At 42.2% G+C, this 17,740-nt stretch overlaps 1 protein-coding gene across 1 annotated transcript; it reads right to left on the bottom strand.

Annotated features, from left to right (window-relative positions):
• Window positions 1-2,812: 2,812 nt before the first annotated feature.
• On the bottom strand, window positions 2,813-15,273 carry Cd5l (CD5 molecule like). The gene is made up of 6 exons (XM_069999985.1): window positions 15,134-15,273; window positions 10,886-10,912; window positions 8,440-8,763; window positions 6,841-7,152; window positions 5,782-6,102; window positions 2,813-3,808 (listed from the first exon to the last, which is right to left on the bottom strand). The coding sequence occupies exons 1-6, from the start codon at window positions 15,159-15,161 to the stop codon at window positions 3,804-3,806; spliced, it is 1,017 nt and encodes a 338-aa protein (XP_069856086.1). The 5' UTR covers window positions 15,162-15,273; the 3' UTR covers window positions 2,813-3,803.
• Between the last annotated feature and the right edge of the window lie 2,467 nt (window positions 15,274-17,740).

Raw genomic sequence — 17,740 nt, 5'->3', positions numbered from 1 at the left:
AGCTTTTTTGTTTTAAATAAATCAGCTTCTTGGGTATAGTTGCCATTCACTGTAGTGAATCCATTGTAAGTATACAAGTATAATGATGGTTGACAAACACACTAATGTAAGTGCAAACACAGTCACAGTCAAGAATATTTCTATCATCACAACATGGTTTTTATTATGTGTTTACCCTTTCCTAGCCACCCAATCCTCCCAGAGTGTGCAACCATTTATTTTTTCTGCTATTTTTATTGGATTTGTCTTTTGTAAGGTTTCCCATAAATTAAAAGATTTGACATTTATTATCCTCTCTCTCTCTCTTTCTTTCTTTCTCTTTCTTTCTCTTTTTTCTTTCTTTTGTGTATCTGTGTGTTTGTACTAAGGATTGAAATCAGGACTTTTTTTTTTTTTTTGGTCTTGGGGCCTGAACTCTGGGCCTAGGCACTGTCCCTCAGCTCTTCAGCTCAAGGCTAGCGCTCTACCACTTGAGCCACAGCGCCACTTCCGGCTTTTTTCTTTTTGCTTATGTGGTGCTGAGGAATCGAACCCAGGGCCTCATGCATGCGAGGCAAGTCCTCTACCACTGAGCCACCTTCCCAACCCTGAGAGCTTTGTATTCTTGCTTGGTTTATTCACTCAAGGCTGCAGTTTACCACTTGAGCTGCACCTCTACTTTCAGTTTTTTGGTAGTTAATTGGAGATAAGAATCTCACAGACTGTTTTGCTCAGGCTGGCTTCAAATCTCGATCCTCAGATCTCAGCCTGCTCACAAGAGTTCCCTGATAACCACCCAATAGAGAATCTGCCTTTGGTCCGCAGCTCCAAGTCAAATGTTATGGTACCCTAGGGCCAATTCTGTTTTTCAGTATCAACTATTTTCTCATCACTGAAGCACTTTGATTTCCACACATGTGTGGAATTTACTAGATTATATCACCAAGACCAGACTTTCTCTCTAAACTTTTCATGAACGTGTCTGCACAGAGGTTTAATACATATCAAACTCAACATGTCCAGACTGTTTCTCTTCTTCAAACCCATTCCCTGTGGGAGACACAGCACAGGCTAGGAAATTTGCTGTGCTGAGGAAAGGATAGAAATCCATCCATGTGCTAAAATGGGCACTTACATCATGCTTTGGAGATAATGCAGATGTGGGTTCCAAACCAGAGCCAGAGAGAAAATACACAATAAAGCAAGTCATATTAAGGTTTTGGCTTCCTAGTGTATGCTAAAATTATACATAAATTATACTGTAATTTATTAAGTATAATATCACAGTGTCTTAAAAAATTCATGCATCTTAGCTGGGCACCGGTGGCTCACGCCTGTAATCCTAGCTGCTCAGGAGGCTGAGATCTCAGGATCATACTTCAAAGCCAGCCCGGGCAGGAAAGTCTGTGAGACTGTTATCTCCAATACATCACCAGAAAACCGGAAGTGGTACTGTGGCTCAAGTGGTAGAGCGCTCACCTTGAGGTGAAGAATGCAGGGACAGCACCCAGGCCCAGAGTTCAAGCCCCATGACCAACAACAACAACAAAAAAAATCATGCATCTTTATAAAAGAATGCTGTATTGCTAAAAAGAAAAAAATGTGAAAAAAATCAAGTATGAGCTATTGGAAAAATGATGCTCAAACTCAATACTGTGTTGTTACAAGCATTGAATGTGCAAAATACACACTATCTATGAAGCATAGTAAGACAGAATGTAATAAAGAAACCTTTGCTTGTATGAAATGGTTGGAGATTAAGGCCTGGTGGTTGATGCCTGTAATCTCAGGTACTTGAGAGACAAAAGACTGAGAGGATTGAAGTTTTAAGGCTAACCAAGGCAAAAAAGTACAAAAATGTTCATCTCAAAGCTGACCATGGTGTCAAGTGTCTGTAATTCCAACAGAAAAGAGTTGGACATGGTTCAAATGGTAAAGTGGCAAGGCCCTGTGTTCAAATTCAAGTTCCTCAAAACAACAAGCAAACAACAACAAAAAAAAGAGAGACTAAGTAGGGCCCGGTTGTGTGTATCCTTCTAAGTCAAAAAAAAAAGTTTATGTTTGACTTATGTGTAACAGGAAACTCTGTAAAAGATTTAAGCAAGGTTGTATGCAACCTGATTTAAATGACATAGTAAAGCCATTGAGAGGGACTGGAAGTTGACCAAGTAGCAAAGTTGAAGACTGCCTTTCCAACTGTCATTGTTGGGTGACTTGTCTTCTACAGCCCATTTTCATGGGGTCTTTAACAGATCTATGTCTTAATGTAGAGATGATGAACTTTAAATGGCACCTTGTAGAACAGCTTGAACAAAGGCTATTCAAGAACAATATCTTGAAGTGATGCCTTTATTACAGACCCTAGTCCTCATGTTTTTAGATCCATATATATTTGGTTTCTTAAATGCAATGACAATTTACACACCATTAACAACTGTGCTTATCTAGTCAGCCTTGACAAAGATGGACAGATTATAACTTAGTTCATTTAAAATAAGTAAACTGGTTGGGGTTGTTTTGGTTGGAGGTAATTCTGTGAAATTATATATTAAACAACATAAATCTATCTACAATATAACTAGCATCAACTTAGCCCAGAATCTAAAATTGCCAATTGTTACAATTAAATTCCAATTCTCTCCTTAGTATCACTCTAACTTACCTGAGATTTACAGTCTTCAAAGTCTCTATTGATAAAAGGAAAACACTTTGCTTGGCATGAAACCGCTCTGCCTCTCTCCTGACCTTGCCTCAGAAATAATATATTTAAACCAGATGAAGTAAAATGCATTTATGAGATTCCTTTTTTGAATTCCAACCATGTTGTCAGGGATGGTAAACAAAGATATTTTATTGGAAAAAGCCAGAAGATGAAATGTCTTTTTTCCCTAAGTGTTAATAGAAGGTCTTTGGGCTAGCTATGTGCTAGCTTTCCACTGCTATCACAAACCTGAGAAAATCAATTTAAAGAAGGAAAGAGTCCTTGTAGCTCAGTTTCAGGGTTTCAGTGCATGGTTACTTGGTTCTATTTCTGAGCACCATGAAAAGGAGCTGGTGGTACATACAGCAAAGCTGTCTACTTCATGGCGACCAGGAAGCAAGGGAAGAGAGAGGAAGAGGACAAAATATACCCTTCAAGGGCACGCCGTTAATTATCTACTTTCTCCAGTGAGGCTCCACTCCTAAAGTTTCCATTATTTCCCAACAGTCCACTGAGGTATGAATCCACCAATGAATTAATCCATTCATGAGGTCAGATGCTTCATGATCCAATCATCCCTAAAAAGCTCTCCCTCTGAACACTGCTCAAACATATGAGTTTAGGGGAGACATTTAAGATTAAAACTATGACAGGATAGTACTATGGGACACTGCTCTGCTACTAAAAGCATTCCTCTTTCACCAAGAAATCGCACAGTAGTATTATGATCACCTGAAACTTGAGAAGAAGAGTTCAAGAAGACTGCTTCCCCTCAAGTTCCAAATCAATTGTCTTCCTGCCTTCTCTCTCAAATATTGTTTTTGTGGTTTTATTCCTTTAATGTTATTGTACACACCTATCTCCCACTAGTTACAGTGGCCATCTATGGGCTGTGGTAGGTTGGAAAGAGACGGGAAAGGCCAGATTCTGCAGTTCATATCTTGAGGTGATGGGCTTGCCTGGTTCTGGGATCGAGGCATAGCACAGCATTAAGACTCTGGAGCAGTGGCTGAAGTCTGAGGCCCAGCATGGCCAGTAGGATAATCAGGGCCCAGGAGAACAGCAGGGAACACACAGGGCCATTGAGAGCCAAGTCATGCAGCAGGAAAAACAATTCAGGGTACTACTCTGTAAAGAGAAGAGGAAAATGAAGTAAGGATGAGGATCAACTTGGAATAAATGATTTCATTCAAGCTAAACTAGTTAAGGGAAGTAAATTGGGGCCTAGAACATGACAAAAAGAAACTGTCACTTCAGAATCTGGGGCAATACCCCAGAGTCATATGCAACTAGTTCCCATGTGAGTCAATGACCAGTACAGTAATTTCCCAGTAGCCACAGAAAATTGGTTCCAGGATTCCCAAGGAAACCAGAATCTACAGGTGTTCCTTCCCTTATGTAAATCTGTGTTATAAAAATGTGCATTTAGCCGAGCATATCATCCAGTGTATTTTAAAATCTTCTCTAGATTACTTATAATAGCTACGGAAATGCAAATGCTGTGCAAATACTTGTTATACTGTACTGTTAAAGGAGTGATGATAGGAAGAGAGGTCTGTGTATATTCAGTTCAGATGTAAGTTTTCTTCAACTACATATTTGCAGTCTGTGGCTGGTTGAAGCCATGAATAGAGACCTGTGGAAAGGTCTTTGAAGCAAACATGACAGGTGTCTAAGATTACACACCTTCACAAAAGCAGCAGTGGGATTGGAACCCTGGCGTATTTTTCACTCAATCTAACCATTTCTGGGCATTAACTGTTTGCCCACAGTCCTTGGTACAGAACGATTCTTTTTCTTTATGTTTGACAGTGCTGAAGTTTGAACTCAAGGCTTCATGCTTGATAGGCAAGTGCTCTATCACTTGGGCAGCACCCCCAGTCCTTTGTTTGCTTTAGTTATTTTTCAGGTAGTCTTCTGTTTATGTCCATAGCCAGCCTCGGACTGTGATCCTTCTAACTACAGCCTCCTACATAGCTGGTATTACTAACACATGCTACCATACTCAACTTGTTGATTGAGATGAGGAGGAGTCACCAACTTCTTTTTTGTTTATTTGCCCAAGTTGGCCTTGATCCTTGTGATCCTCCTGAATTTCTGCCTCCTGAGTGGCTGAGATTACAGGTGTGAATTGCCACACCCAGGGTTCTTACCTAGTTTCAGAGTAAGTTAGTTAACTAGGAGATTTGCACAGCCAGCTTTCAATCCTAGTTCTATAACTGGGCTCCAGCTCTGTGGCTCTTGAATCTGCCTTTCTTTCAAGGTCGATACTTAGACCATGAACTTTTCTTTCACTTGTCTGAAGAAGCCTGTGTTTCTGAGCTAGTATCCTGTTCTCTCTGATCAGGTTCTCTTGCACAGTGTCAGAGAATCCCTTGACATAATTCCACACACACTGGAAATAAAGTCTTGGTTGTGACAACAAATAGAACAAAGTGGTTTAGACCTAGTGTGTGAAGACTGTGTGGTCTAGGAGAACTAACCCTGGCTTGGGAGTAAAGATTGATCGTTTTAGTTCTTCATTACGATTTAATGTTTGTCTCCTTTGTTTATTTATCTGTCTTTGGAGAGGGGGAGCCACAGAAATGGAGGGACAAAAAGTGAACAAATACAGTGGTGGTACACAGTGGAGCTATGCTGAAGGCAATTTTGATGATTTTAGAAAGTTTTTTGTGTTTTCTCTCTCTCTTCATGTTTAATATAAAGGTGCTGAGCAAATCATTTTCCAATTTTCTCTTCTATTCAGTAACTGTGTGCTTGTTGCAATATCCCTGTACTCCTCCCACATACCTACTTCCCAAGAAAACAACTCATTCTTGGGATCCCCAAGAATGCCCCAGTCCTATCCCTGGAAGAATTCATGGACAAGTGGCAACTACAGGCAGCTCTGTAGTCCTGGTAGAGCTCCTTTATCCCCCTAGTCTAGCCCTGTACTCTTCTCCCTCCACCACCCTCCATGCCAACCTTGTGAATTCACCTATAGAACTCACCCAAGCAAAACAAAGGAGGGGCTGCAATGCTTGATAAGAAATGTACTCACTATCTTGCCCATGGAATTGTAACCCCTCTGTACAGTATTTTCACAATAAAAAAAGACTCACCTGAGCAGATCACTGCCACATCTTCCTTGTGGGTGCAGTCATGGTACCCCCAAAACCTGTGCTGGCACTGCTCCAAAGACTGCTCTTCCCCTGAGCAACGAACATCATCAAGCCAGATGCGACCCACCCCAGGGCCATAGCTTTTCCGGGCTTTGCTGGATGGAGAGAGGGACTGTCCACACCCAAGTTGCTTGCAAACCATTTGGTCCTCCTTCTCTCCCCAGCCATCATCGCAGACTGAGCCCCACACACCCTTGCGCAGCACCTCCAGTCTCCCGGAGCAGTGGTTGTCTCCTCCTACTAGCCTCAGTTCAAAACCATCTGTAGGGTGGAGAAGGAAGTTGGAGGTTAGAGAGGAGATAGGGGAACAATAAGATTATCTACATCCTCACCAAATCCCATAAGCACAGTTGAAACATTCCATGTGTTAAGTTGTCCTGGGGCTTGAACTCAGGGCCTTGCACTCTTGCTTGGCTTTTTCACTCACGGTAGACATCTTCTCACTTGAGCCATATCTTCACTCTGGCTTTCTGCTAGATAATTGGAGATAGGAGTCTCATGGACTGTTCTACCCCAGCTGGCTTTGAATCTCAAGCCTCAGATCTCAGCCACCTGAGTAGCTAGGATTACAGGGGTGAGCCACCAGCGCCCAGCCTTCTGCATGCATTTCTGTGACTGCAGCTTGTTCTCTGGGCCTCCTCAGATGCCTTCTTTAAACCAAGACCTTCTTACTTCCCCATCTAACTTTATAAATTTAACATTTATAAATGACTTTCTAATTTTTTTAAGGAAAGAACTCAACATACATGGAATAGCATGCCCAGTCTCTATAATATAGAATTCAATAGAACAACAGTTTATATTAATATAATGCATAGTGTTTTGAGAGCATTTTCTTATCCAAAGACAATTACTACTCTTATCTCCATTGACAATCCATGCAGTTCACTACAATGTGGGGCATGCATGGGTCTGGTTGTATTGTTGGAATGGGATTCCATTTAGCCTCCTCTGTGGATGAACCCAGTTTCTGGATGTGTAGGCATTGCCTTCCATTACCTTCACATTCCACCCAGGTATCATCATCATGGGTGCAGTTGTTCTTTTCCCAAGGCCCCAAACGGCAATCCTGAAGGGCTGCTTCTTGCCCTGAGCATGCTATCTGGCTCGTCCAGATGGGTCCTTGGCCGCGAGAAGCCTTGTTGCACTGTCTGTGGGTTAGTAGGGCCCTCCCACATCCCAGCTGCCGGCACACCACCTTCGCAGCCCGGAGGTTCCAGCCTGTGCTGCACACTGTGTTCCACTGTCCCTGGTGCCACACCTCCACTCGCCCCTCGCACCGCCTACGGCCACTGGACAGCCGCACGCTCTCTGGAGTTGGAGAGAAGAAAGGGGGAAATACCTGTTTCTTTCTTGCACATACGTGGTCTTTTCAGAAAAGAGGCCCCAGTGTACCTATAGCTCAGGTCTTGGTGTTTAGTATCGTGTTAAGTAAGAGGGCTAATCACTGCCTGATGGATGGTTTCTGTGACAATGGTTGTGACTCAATAAAGTGAATGTGATTCCTCAGTCCCAGGCCAAATCATGATGATTCTGTAGCATTTAAAAAATTTCAAATTATTTTCCCATTCTACTTCTCAGGAAACAGAGGCCATATTGGTTTAATAAAGATTAATATAAAAGATCAAAACCTTCTTGATTCAACATTAGCATGAATCAAGTATTCCATATTCATGCTCTTAGCCTCCACCTTTCTAGGAAACAAGAATGAAACTTTAGCATAGGGGGAAAGATGACAGTTTCTCTGATGGGGCAACAAAGAAGGAGATATAAATTAACCTTTCAGCCAAATCATGGTCTAAAGGAAGAGAAAGGGTACACAGGGAGAGAGTATTAGTACATAAAGAGTAAATATATATAAGAAAGTAAAGGGGGGCTGGGAAGGTGGCTCAGTAGTAGAGCGCTTGCCTTGCATGCATGAGGCCCTGGGTTCAATTCCTCAGCACCACATAAACAAAAAGAAAAAAAGCCGGAAGTGGTGCTGTGGCTCAAGTGGTAGAGCGCTAGCCTTGAGCTGAAGAGCTGAGGGACAGCGCCCAGGCCCAGAGTTCAGGCCCCACGACCGACCAAAAAAAGAAAGAAAGAAAGAAAGAAAGTAAAGAGGTGTATGTCTATGTATGTATCCATCCATCTAAATGTCAATCATCTGTCTATGTTGTGTTGAGTTCCCATCAGCATCTGTCTTCCCAACTAGATGGCAGACTTCTTGAGAATCAGAACAATTACAGAAGTACATATCATGCCTTATAAGCTCATATCTTTCCCATAGCTTTACCCAATGGTGTGCAGGATACCATTCAACAAGTTCCATGGCTGTTGGCTCTGTATATAATTGCATGTTTGTAAATAAGAAAGAAAAAAAAAAAGATTGGCATATGGCTTGAATCTAAGAGAAAAGTATGAACTCAGCCAAGCAGAAGTAACAATTCTAGGAATGGACATTGTCTCCAGAGATCACAGCTGAGAATGTGGGAGATGTGAGATACTAGGGTCCAGTGATTCCAGGTGTGAAAGTCCATGGCAGAGATCAAGATGAACAAGAGTGACCACGTGGGGTACGGACAGTGGGGTAATAGTCCTTGAGTCTGCTGTACTTACTCTCACACGATGCTCCAGCTTCTTCGGTACGTGAGCAATCAAAAACATCTTCTTCCAGCTTACATTGAGCCAGTGTATCTTCTGTCCCCTTGCAATCCACGCTCTGGATAAGGACACTTGGCACAATTTCTGTTGATGGCTTATATTGGAAACCGCTGGAACTTCTCTTGGCTTCTCCACAGCTCAGCTGCCGGCACACCACAGTCACTTCCTCCATCCCCCAGCCATCATCGCACACGGTGCCCCACTGGCCCTTCCATTCCACCTCCACCCGCCCTTCACAGCGGTGGGGACCTCCCACCAGCCGCACTCCAGATGGAAATTCTGCAAAGAGATGGGATGTTAGCTGGTAACTAGAGAGGAGTGCAAAGGGTACTTAGGGATAGACAGTCAGTCTGGGAGCCTTCCAACCCTTAACAGAAGATGTGGAGAGTTCAGAGGAATAAGAAAGGAGAGGAACTTCAAGACTTCCTATCTGAGTCCTGATTCTATTATATCCTCAATTGTATCCTACCGAGAAGCTACACTTCAAGACGCTAAGACATGATTGCTTACCTTTTCAGGTTAAATATTCAAGCGAAGAGGCTGGTTGAAAATTCAGAAGAGTGTTTAGATTTTCTAGTTGTCAGAATCAGGAGCTATTCAGAGGATCACATCCCTGTCAGTATTTCACAGATAAGAAAAATGGGCCTCAGAGAGGAGATGAATGGCCCTGTGGCCATACTGTTCAGATTGGATCCAATAGGCTAGGACAAAAGTGTAAGGATGATATCTGTTGTTTTCTTCCTTTTCATGATTCTCTCTCTCTCTCTCTCTCTCTCTCTCTCCCACACACACACACACACACACACACACACACACACACACACACACACACACACACACACACTGTCCATGTTAGCCACATTGAGGTTATATATAGATTGAGCTGAGTCAGAGCTTTATAGTTTCAGAGCTCCGATGGTTTGGTCAGAGGATTAAAAAGCCAAAGTCACCACAAAACCTCCAGATAAGCCAGGTACTGTTGGCTCACATCTGTAATCAGGAGGCTGATATGTGACGATGGCAATTCCGAGCTAGGCTGGTCAGGACAGTCTGTACAACTCTTATACCCAGTTAATCACAGAGGAATCCAGAAGTTTCACTGTGACTAAAGTCCTAGAGGATTAGCCTTGAGCAAAAAGAGCTCAGGGACAGTGCTTAGACCAGAGTTGGAGCCTCAGATATTGCCAAAACAAAACAAACAAAAAACCTCCAGATGAGTTCTGAGGAATCAGTGACTTCATTCTGCTTCATGACTAGAACTCTAGGTATGTGAAAAACCAACAGAAATTGTCTCCCTTCCACCAACACACAGAGTTAGAGCAGAAAAGGCCATGTAGAGAAACCCAGGAAGAACCTATCAGATGATAAATGTTGACACATTTTACTTTCCAGATATTATTTGCAATCTCAGAGAACCATGATGAATGAGATAGGACAGATAGGATAGATAGGATTTCTACCCTTGAAGAGTTTGTATTTGTTGGCTTGAGACAATCCTACCGAGTTGACTACAACCTCAAAGCAATAGAGGAGAGGGAATGAATCTTTCCCATCTCCATGCAGTGGCAGACTTAGCTGGGAGAGGTCAAGTTTTCCTGGTGTACCAGGAAGCACCATATCTTTAGTGTTGGTCTATGACCTATTAGAATATGAACAGCCTAATAGAAGCCTACATGATTACCTGCTACACGACATGACCCTGGAAGGCCATATTTCCTACTGTCTGCCTTGTCTCAACTTCACACAAATTCCCCAGAATCAGCTTAGAATCAACCTTAGCGTAGTGGTTGAGTGAGAAAATCCTGATCTGGCTGAGAAGTTTAGTTTGAATTATTCTTTTTTGTTTCCTTTTCCTCCTTAATGTTTAGGTGAGGAATGGGGTGCTAATATGAGGAATGGAAACTACAGCTAGAAATTAAAATTCAATCATAAAAATAGCTCAGTGCAAGGGGGGGATGTAGGGGGGGGGACACGGAGATGGGAAGGGAAGGGAAGGGGAAACAAAGGAGGAGGCAACAATGCTAGATAAGAAATGTACTCATTACCTTGCCCATGTAATTGGAACCCCTCTGTACGGTATTTTCACAATAAAAAAATTAAAAAAAGAGGTCCACAAAGGTGCCTAAAATAAGTTTATATCTTACTTTGGATGCTGGTTGAACCTCTTGGACCATGGAAGTCTCCTGGCAGAATAACCACTCTAAACCTATCTTTGTTCTAGAGATGGAAATCTAGCTACACAAGACTTATAAGATGAGTGGAAACCCAAAATGGAAGGTCTGAAGGCTTGTTTCGAACCACAGTTTCTATTTATAACCCAGGAAACTTCGTACTATTCTTCTGTCTTCTAAATATCCTCTTGGGAACAACAACCATAAATAAATAAATAAATAAACCTTACCTAAGAATCCAGGTCTGATGCCAATAGCTGGGGGAGAAAAAAAAAAAAGGAAGGATGATCATATAAGATAGGGACACAAAGGTTTTATCTTTGTTGCTGTTGTTTTTAATGTACTTTTCATGTACTATGTGATTTTTTTTGTTTCTTTTGTATGGTCTTCCCCCATGGTATAACCCCTGTTTTCACTGTATTTGATTCTGGTACTCTACACCTTGAATATACGTTTTTCTCATTTGGGGAGGAAAAGGGAAATAACAAAATGCTGAAGTAAGGATATAGGTTGACCCATTGTAACAATGAGATGTACAAGACACTATGTTGAAAACGAACTTTACAACTTTGTGGGGGGAGGGAGGAGGTGGGGACATGGGGCGAGAAGGGATGGTAGGGGAAAAACAAAGAAAGGGGTAACAATGCTCAATAGGAAATGTACTCATAATCTTACTCATGTAACTATAATATATATATATATATATATATATATATATATATATATATAGTTGTTGTTGGTGGTGGTGGTGGTGGTCATAGGGCTTGAACTCTGGGCCTGGGTGCTGTCCCTCAGCATTTCAGCTCCAGGCTAGCACTCTACCACTTGGACCACAGTACCACTTCCGGCTTTTTTCTGCTTAAGAGGTGCTAAGGAATTGAACCCAAGCCCTCATGCATGCAAGGCAAGCACTCTACCACTGAACCAACTTCCCAGCCCTAAAAAATATATTTTTGGTTTTTTTTGGGGGGGGGTCCGGTTTTGGGGCCTGAACTCTGGGCCTGGGCGCTGTCTCTGAGCTCTTCAGCTCAAGGCTAGTGCTCTACCACTTGAGCTACAGCACCACTTCTGGCTTTTTTCTTTTTGCTTATGTGATGCTGAGGAATTGAACCCAGGGCCTCAGGCATGCAAGGCAAGCACTCTACCACTGAGCCAACTTCCCAGCCCTAAAAAATATATTTTTAAAAAAGGAAAGGAGTAAGGTCACCAAACCAGGCTTTGTTTAAAGAATATAACTCTGTCTTAATCCTTGCCAGTTTTTTGTGATAGAGCACCTCCAAGTTCAATTCTATGGTCACTTCTGGGATGGTCAAGCTCAAAAGACTGAACACAGCCATTCCTTTTACATACAATGGTGGCTCAACCCCAGACACTGATAGATTTGATTTTCCATTTATTGAGTTAGACTGCTTTGATTTGGTGGGTTAGGGTTAGAAGGCAGCTTCTTGGTTCAACAGGAAAGGTTCTGGAAGCTCCTGAGAAGCTGTACTGGTGGTGGGGAAGGCAATGGTACCATGTGGGGAAGGGAGAGCAGACCGTCAAAGGCAAGTGCAGAATTGCCCAGTCTCTAGAGTTACCAGCACAGTTTTGGAACATTGAGGTTTTCCCCCATGGGAAGGTATGTATGGAACTTTGTCCCCTTGACAAGGCCACCACGTGGCCTGAAAAAAAATCTATATATACTATTTGGGATCCTGGCTGAACCTCTTGGGCCACAGAAGCCCCTTGGCAGAATAAATACCCTATACCCATCTAGGTTCTGGAGATGAGTTACATAAGACTTCAAAGATCAGGATGAAAACCAGAATGGAGGTTTGGGGAACTGTTTTGAACCATAGTTTCTGGCCCAGGAGCCTGAGCCTCCAGCCCATCTGCCCATTAAGCTCTTTCCTTATGCTGTAAGCAGTCCTGAGCCCTGCAACCTTAAGTAATCCCTGGGGCCAAGGTATTTTCAACTACATAACTGGCCTACTGCTCTTATAAGAGTCTTCTGAAAGATCAAGCATATTTTTTCATTGTTGTTGTTTTAGTTTTGTTTATTGTTTGAACTGGGGCTTGATCTCTGGACCTGGGCTTTGTCCCTTATCTTTTAGGCTCCCGGATGGTGCTCTACCACTTGAGCCACAACTGTGCTCTTTTTCTTTTGCTACTTAATTGGAAACAAGGATCTCACAGTTTTGTCAATTTCAGCTTTGAACCATGATCTTCAATCTCAGCCTCCCAGTAGCTAAGATTATAGGCAGAGTCACGGGTGCCTGACAAGAGCAAATTATCTTTGGACCTCCCTCCAGCCTAGAGCTTTTCAGACAGATCCAACTATTTTAGTGATTAACCCTAGAATCATTGCTTTTTTTTTTTGGTAGGAACTATCTCCATATAATTTCTCATTAGCACTGTGTCATTAATTTTCAGAATATGGCCACTTTCAGGCTGAGTGATGCCTGTCTGTGACTGTCTAAAACTAGAGACAATAGTATACCTATGTAACTTGTTGCATAACCTCCCACACAAAACCAAGCCTCCTCTACACATGCAGAAGTGACAGAGGCAGTGAATGACTTGTGGCATTTTGGCTGGGGGATAATACAGGTGGCTTGTATTGGAAAGACTTAATGAAGACAATAGGATCACAAGAAGGCCATGGGACTGCATGGGAGACAGCACACCCAAGAGATGAGGGGCTAGCTATGGGGAATGGGAGCAATGGGTCATCAAGACAACAAAAAATTGATGCGATTGATTGGGGTACAGGTTTAGCAGATATTAGTTATCTTATAAAAAGGCTATTTGTTGTCTTATGAAAAGGTTTTCAAAATCTTTTTTTGGGGGGGAGGGCTGGAAAGGTGGCTCAGTGGTAGAGTGCTTGCCTTGCATGCCTGAGGCCCTGGGTTCGATGCCTCAGCACCACATAAGCCAAAAGAAAAAAGCCGGAAGTGGCGCTGTAGCTCAAGTGGTAGAGCGCTAGCCTTGATCTGAAGAGCTGAGGGACAGTGCCCAGGCCCAGAGTTCAGACCCCACGACCGGACCCAAAAAACAAAAAACAAAACAAAAAAAACCCCACTATATTTGATATCAGTATAACTTGTGGAGGAGATGGGGAAAAACCAGTTGTTTAAGGATACAGGTGGACCTGTTGCAACAATGAGAAGTACAAGTTGTCATGTCCAAAACGAGCTTGACAATGTCGGTGCGGGGGGGGGGGGGGGGGGGGGGGGGAAGGAGAAGGATTGGGATTGGGGGGGAGGGGGGAGGCTGGGAAGGGATGTGAAGGGTAAACAACGGAGGAGGCTGCAATGCTTGGTAAGAAATGTACGCATTAAACAATGAGAAGTACAAGTTGTCATGTCCAAAACGAGCTTTACAACCTGGGGGGGGGGGGGGGAAGGGGGGGAAGAAGGAGAAGGATTGGGATTGGGGGGAGGGGGGAGGCTGGGAAGGGATGTGAAGGGTAAACAAAAGGAGGAGGCTGCAATGCTTGGTAAGAAATGTACGCATTATCCTGCCCATGTAATTGTAACCCCTCTGTACAGTATGTTCACAAATAAAAAAAAAAGAAATGTACGCATTATCCTGCCCATGTAATTGTAACTCCTCTGTACAGTATGTTCACAAATAAAATAAAATAAAATTTAAAAAAAAACATTTTTTTTGGTCGTGGGTCCTTAACCAGAGCCTGGGTGCTGTCTCTCAGCTCTTCAGCCCAAGGCTAGTACTGTACCACTTGAGCCACAGCACCACTTCTGGCTTTTTCTGCTTATTTGGTGCTGAGGAATAGAATCCAGGACCTCATACATGCAAGGCAAGCACTCTACCACTGAGCCACCTTCCCAGCTCTCAAAAACTTTTAAGGAACATAATATTATCTCCACTTCAGAGATTACAGAACAAGATTGAGAGAAGTATATAGTCATCTAAAAAATTTAAGCAATTAAAGCATCAGAGAACCAGGACAAAATCCAGCTCTCTGTGGCTCCCAAATTCCATTTTCTAAATTAATCTCTAAAACTAACCTAAATAATTAAAAAACTAGAGAAAATTAGAGAAACATTATGGGAAACATGTCTCAGAGGAAACCAAACAAAATGACCAATGTAAAATAATCAATTCTACTTTCTTTCCTTGCTCTACTTGCTGCTACCCAAAATCCATTCATTTGTCTTCTTATTAATAGTCCATCTAAGTGAAATTATGAAAAAGGGGAATTGGATAAACTGTATAAATCTGACAGTGTACTAGAAAAATAGAAAAAATTCTGACAATCAAAGTGTATTATAAATTAAATGTGAATTAGTGGGCTTTATGGGGATTTAGAATGATTGCCAGATGTAAAAAACAAAAACAAAAAACATAAAAACAAAAAAATAGTGGGAGAAAGGGAGTCATTCTTGAAAAATATCTGAATTTGTCTAGGAAGAAAATTGTCCCAATCAAATTTCCAAACAACTCTGAGGCCTAAATCAACAGAAGAAGATACTCACCAAGAATCAAGTAGAGCAGCAGAGCCATGACTCAGGCAGCCAATGAAGATAAGCTAGAGCATAAAGCTAGAAGCTGGCCTCAGGCAGCAATGTTTTGTTCAGAGCTACAACTGTGCTAAGAGGAGGAAGAAAGGCGGGGTCCTGTGTGTAACAGAAGCATTATCAAATGACCAGAAGCCAATGGCTCCAGAAGGCAGAACAGATAGAGCTGAACCTGCTGAATCTAGCATGTTCTAGAGGAAGGAAGAGAGGTGGCTGAGATTGACAGAGAGATGCTGAAAACAAAATTAGAGTAAAAGAGAAAGCTATCAGGATTTCCTTCTGCTGAAAGCCTAGCTTCTCCCATCTCTGCTTCAGCCCCTTCACTACAGAAACAAGGAACCAGTTCCCAGGAGGAAAGACAGGTACCCTCTCTCATTAGATCTGACAATGCTCAAACAATGCTCAGCCACCAGGGATGGTTTCTTGGGGGAAGTAGGCCATGTTGAACTACTTTACTTCAGAAAGAAGTACATAGACTATGGGGGTTAGAGATCACAGAATAAATTCAGTGATCCCCTTGGAACCAATTAGGATATTAACCTATGGATAGGCCAATATTGACACCAGAACTATGTTATGTCAGTCTCTGCCCATAGGCTGGCCTTGTCCACCTTCCAATCAGCTTTCTAAGTGCTCAGCAGAGGGACCAGTATGTAGTTTTGCTCTTCTTCTATACTTTTGCTGGGTATGGCCATTTTTGGAAAGCTGATTGGCAACAGGTCTTGCTGGTGATGTACATCCTTATCAGCAAATTCAGGTGAACCTTAGGTCTAAGGTATGATGGACGGAGATTGAGTATCAAACCCTCAGTATTCTCAGGTCCCTCTGCCTCGCTGTATTCATAAGTACAGCTGTGCTTCAAGAACTACTCAACCTTAAATTAGTCAAGCATCTGACTGCATATGCTAACACAATGCCTGTTCTTTCAACCAGGCTGATTTTTCTTTTTTTTTTTAATTTAATTTTATTTTATTTGTGAACATACTGTACAGAGGAGTTACAATTACATGGGCAGATTAATGCGTACATTTCTTACCAAGCATTGCAGCCTCCTCCTTTGTTTACCCTTCACATCCCTTCCCAGCCTCCCCCCTCCCCCCCATCCCAATCCTATTCCTTCCCTCCCCCTCCCCCCCCCCCACCCCTCGCACCGACGTTGTAAAGCTCGTTTTGGACATGACAACTTGTACTTCTCATTGTTGCAACAGGTCCACCTGTATCCTTAAACAACTGGTTTTTCCCCATCTCCTCCACAAGTTATACTGACATCAAATATAGTGAAAGCAGGGGTTATACTGTGGGGGAGGGACATACAAAGCAACAAAGAGATAATCTTATAAATGCGTTAGAAACACATGCATGAAAGAAAAAAACATTAAAATACACATCTAAGGGTTCATTTTCCTGACATCACATTATCTGACCTTTTCCGCTTGACTCATACATATACTAGATATTACAAATAAGGCAAACCATGGGACCTATGTTTCTTTGGGCCTGGCTTACTTCACTTAATACAATTTTTTCCAAACCTTTCCATTTCTTTACAAATGGGGCAATGTCATTCTTTCTGATGGAGGCATAGAATTCCATTGTGTATATATACCACATTTTCTTGATCCATTCATCTACTGAAGGGCATCTGGGTTGGTTCCATATCTTAGCTATGGTAAATAATGCTGCAATAAACATAGTTGTGCTGGTAGCTTTAGTGTGGTCTTGTTTGTAAACATTTGGGTAAATGCCCAAAAGTGGGATTGCTGGATCATAGGGGAGTTCTATGTGAAGTCTTTTGAGGAACCTCCATACTGCTTTCCAAAGTGGTTGAACAAGTTTACACTCCCACCAACAATGAAGTAAAGTTCCTTTCTGTCCACATCCCCTCCAGCATCTGTTGTTGTTAGAGTTCTTGATTTTTGCCATTCTAACTGGATTGAGGTGATATCTCAATGTTGTTTTGATTTGCATTTCTTTTATGGCTAGGGATGTTGAACATTTCTTCATGTGTCTATTGGCCATCCTTCTTTCTTCTTCAGAGAAGTTTCTCTTTAAGTCTTTCGCCCACTTATTTATTGGGCAGTTGTTTCTTTGAGGATTTGTTGTTGGGGGGTTTAATTTTTTGAGTTCCAAGTATATTTTAGATATGAGACCCTTGTCCGTTGTATGGCTAGTAAAGATCTTCTCCCAATCCGTGGGTTTTCTATTGATCTTGCTAGCTATGTCATTTGCCCTGCAGAAGCTCTGCAACTTTATGCAATCCCATTTGTCCAACCTTTCTTTGATTTATTGTGTTTCCGGGTCTCTATTCAGAAAATTTCGGCCTGAGCCAAGGAGACCTAGGGTTTCTCCTATTCCATTCTGTAATGTTTTCAGAGTGTCTGCTTTGAGTTCAAGGTCTTTGATCCATTTGGAGTTGATTCTGGTGCAGGGTGATATATAAGGATCTAGCTTAAGTTTTCTACATGTAGTTAACCAATTTTGCCAGCACCATTTACTGAAGAGGTTGTCTTTCTTCCATTCTATTGTTTTAGCTCCCTTATCGAAGATTAGATGGCTATAGGTCTG

This window comes from Dipodomys merriami, unplaced genomic scaffold, assembly GCF_024711535.1.
Source record: "Dipodomys merriami isolate MVZ:Mamm:240054 unplaced genomic scaffold, mDipMer1.0.p SCAF_56, whole genome shotgun sequence".
Taxonomy (NCBI): Eukaryota; Metazoa; Chordata; class Mammalia; order Rodentia; family Heteromyidae; genus Dipodomys; species Dipodomys merriami.
This window is presented reverse-complemented; position numbering and strand designations above follow the sequence as displayed.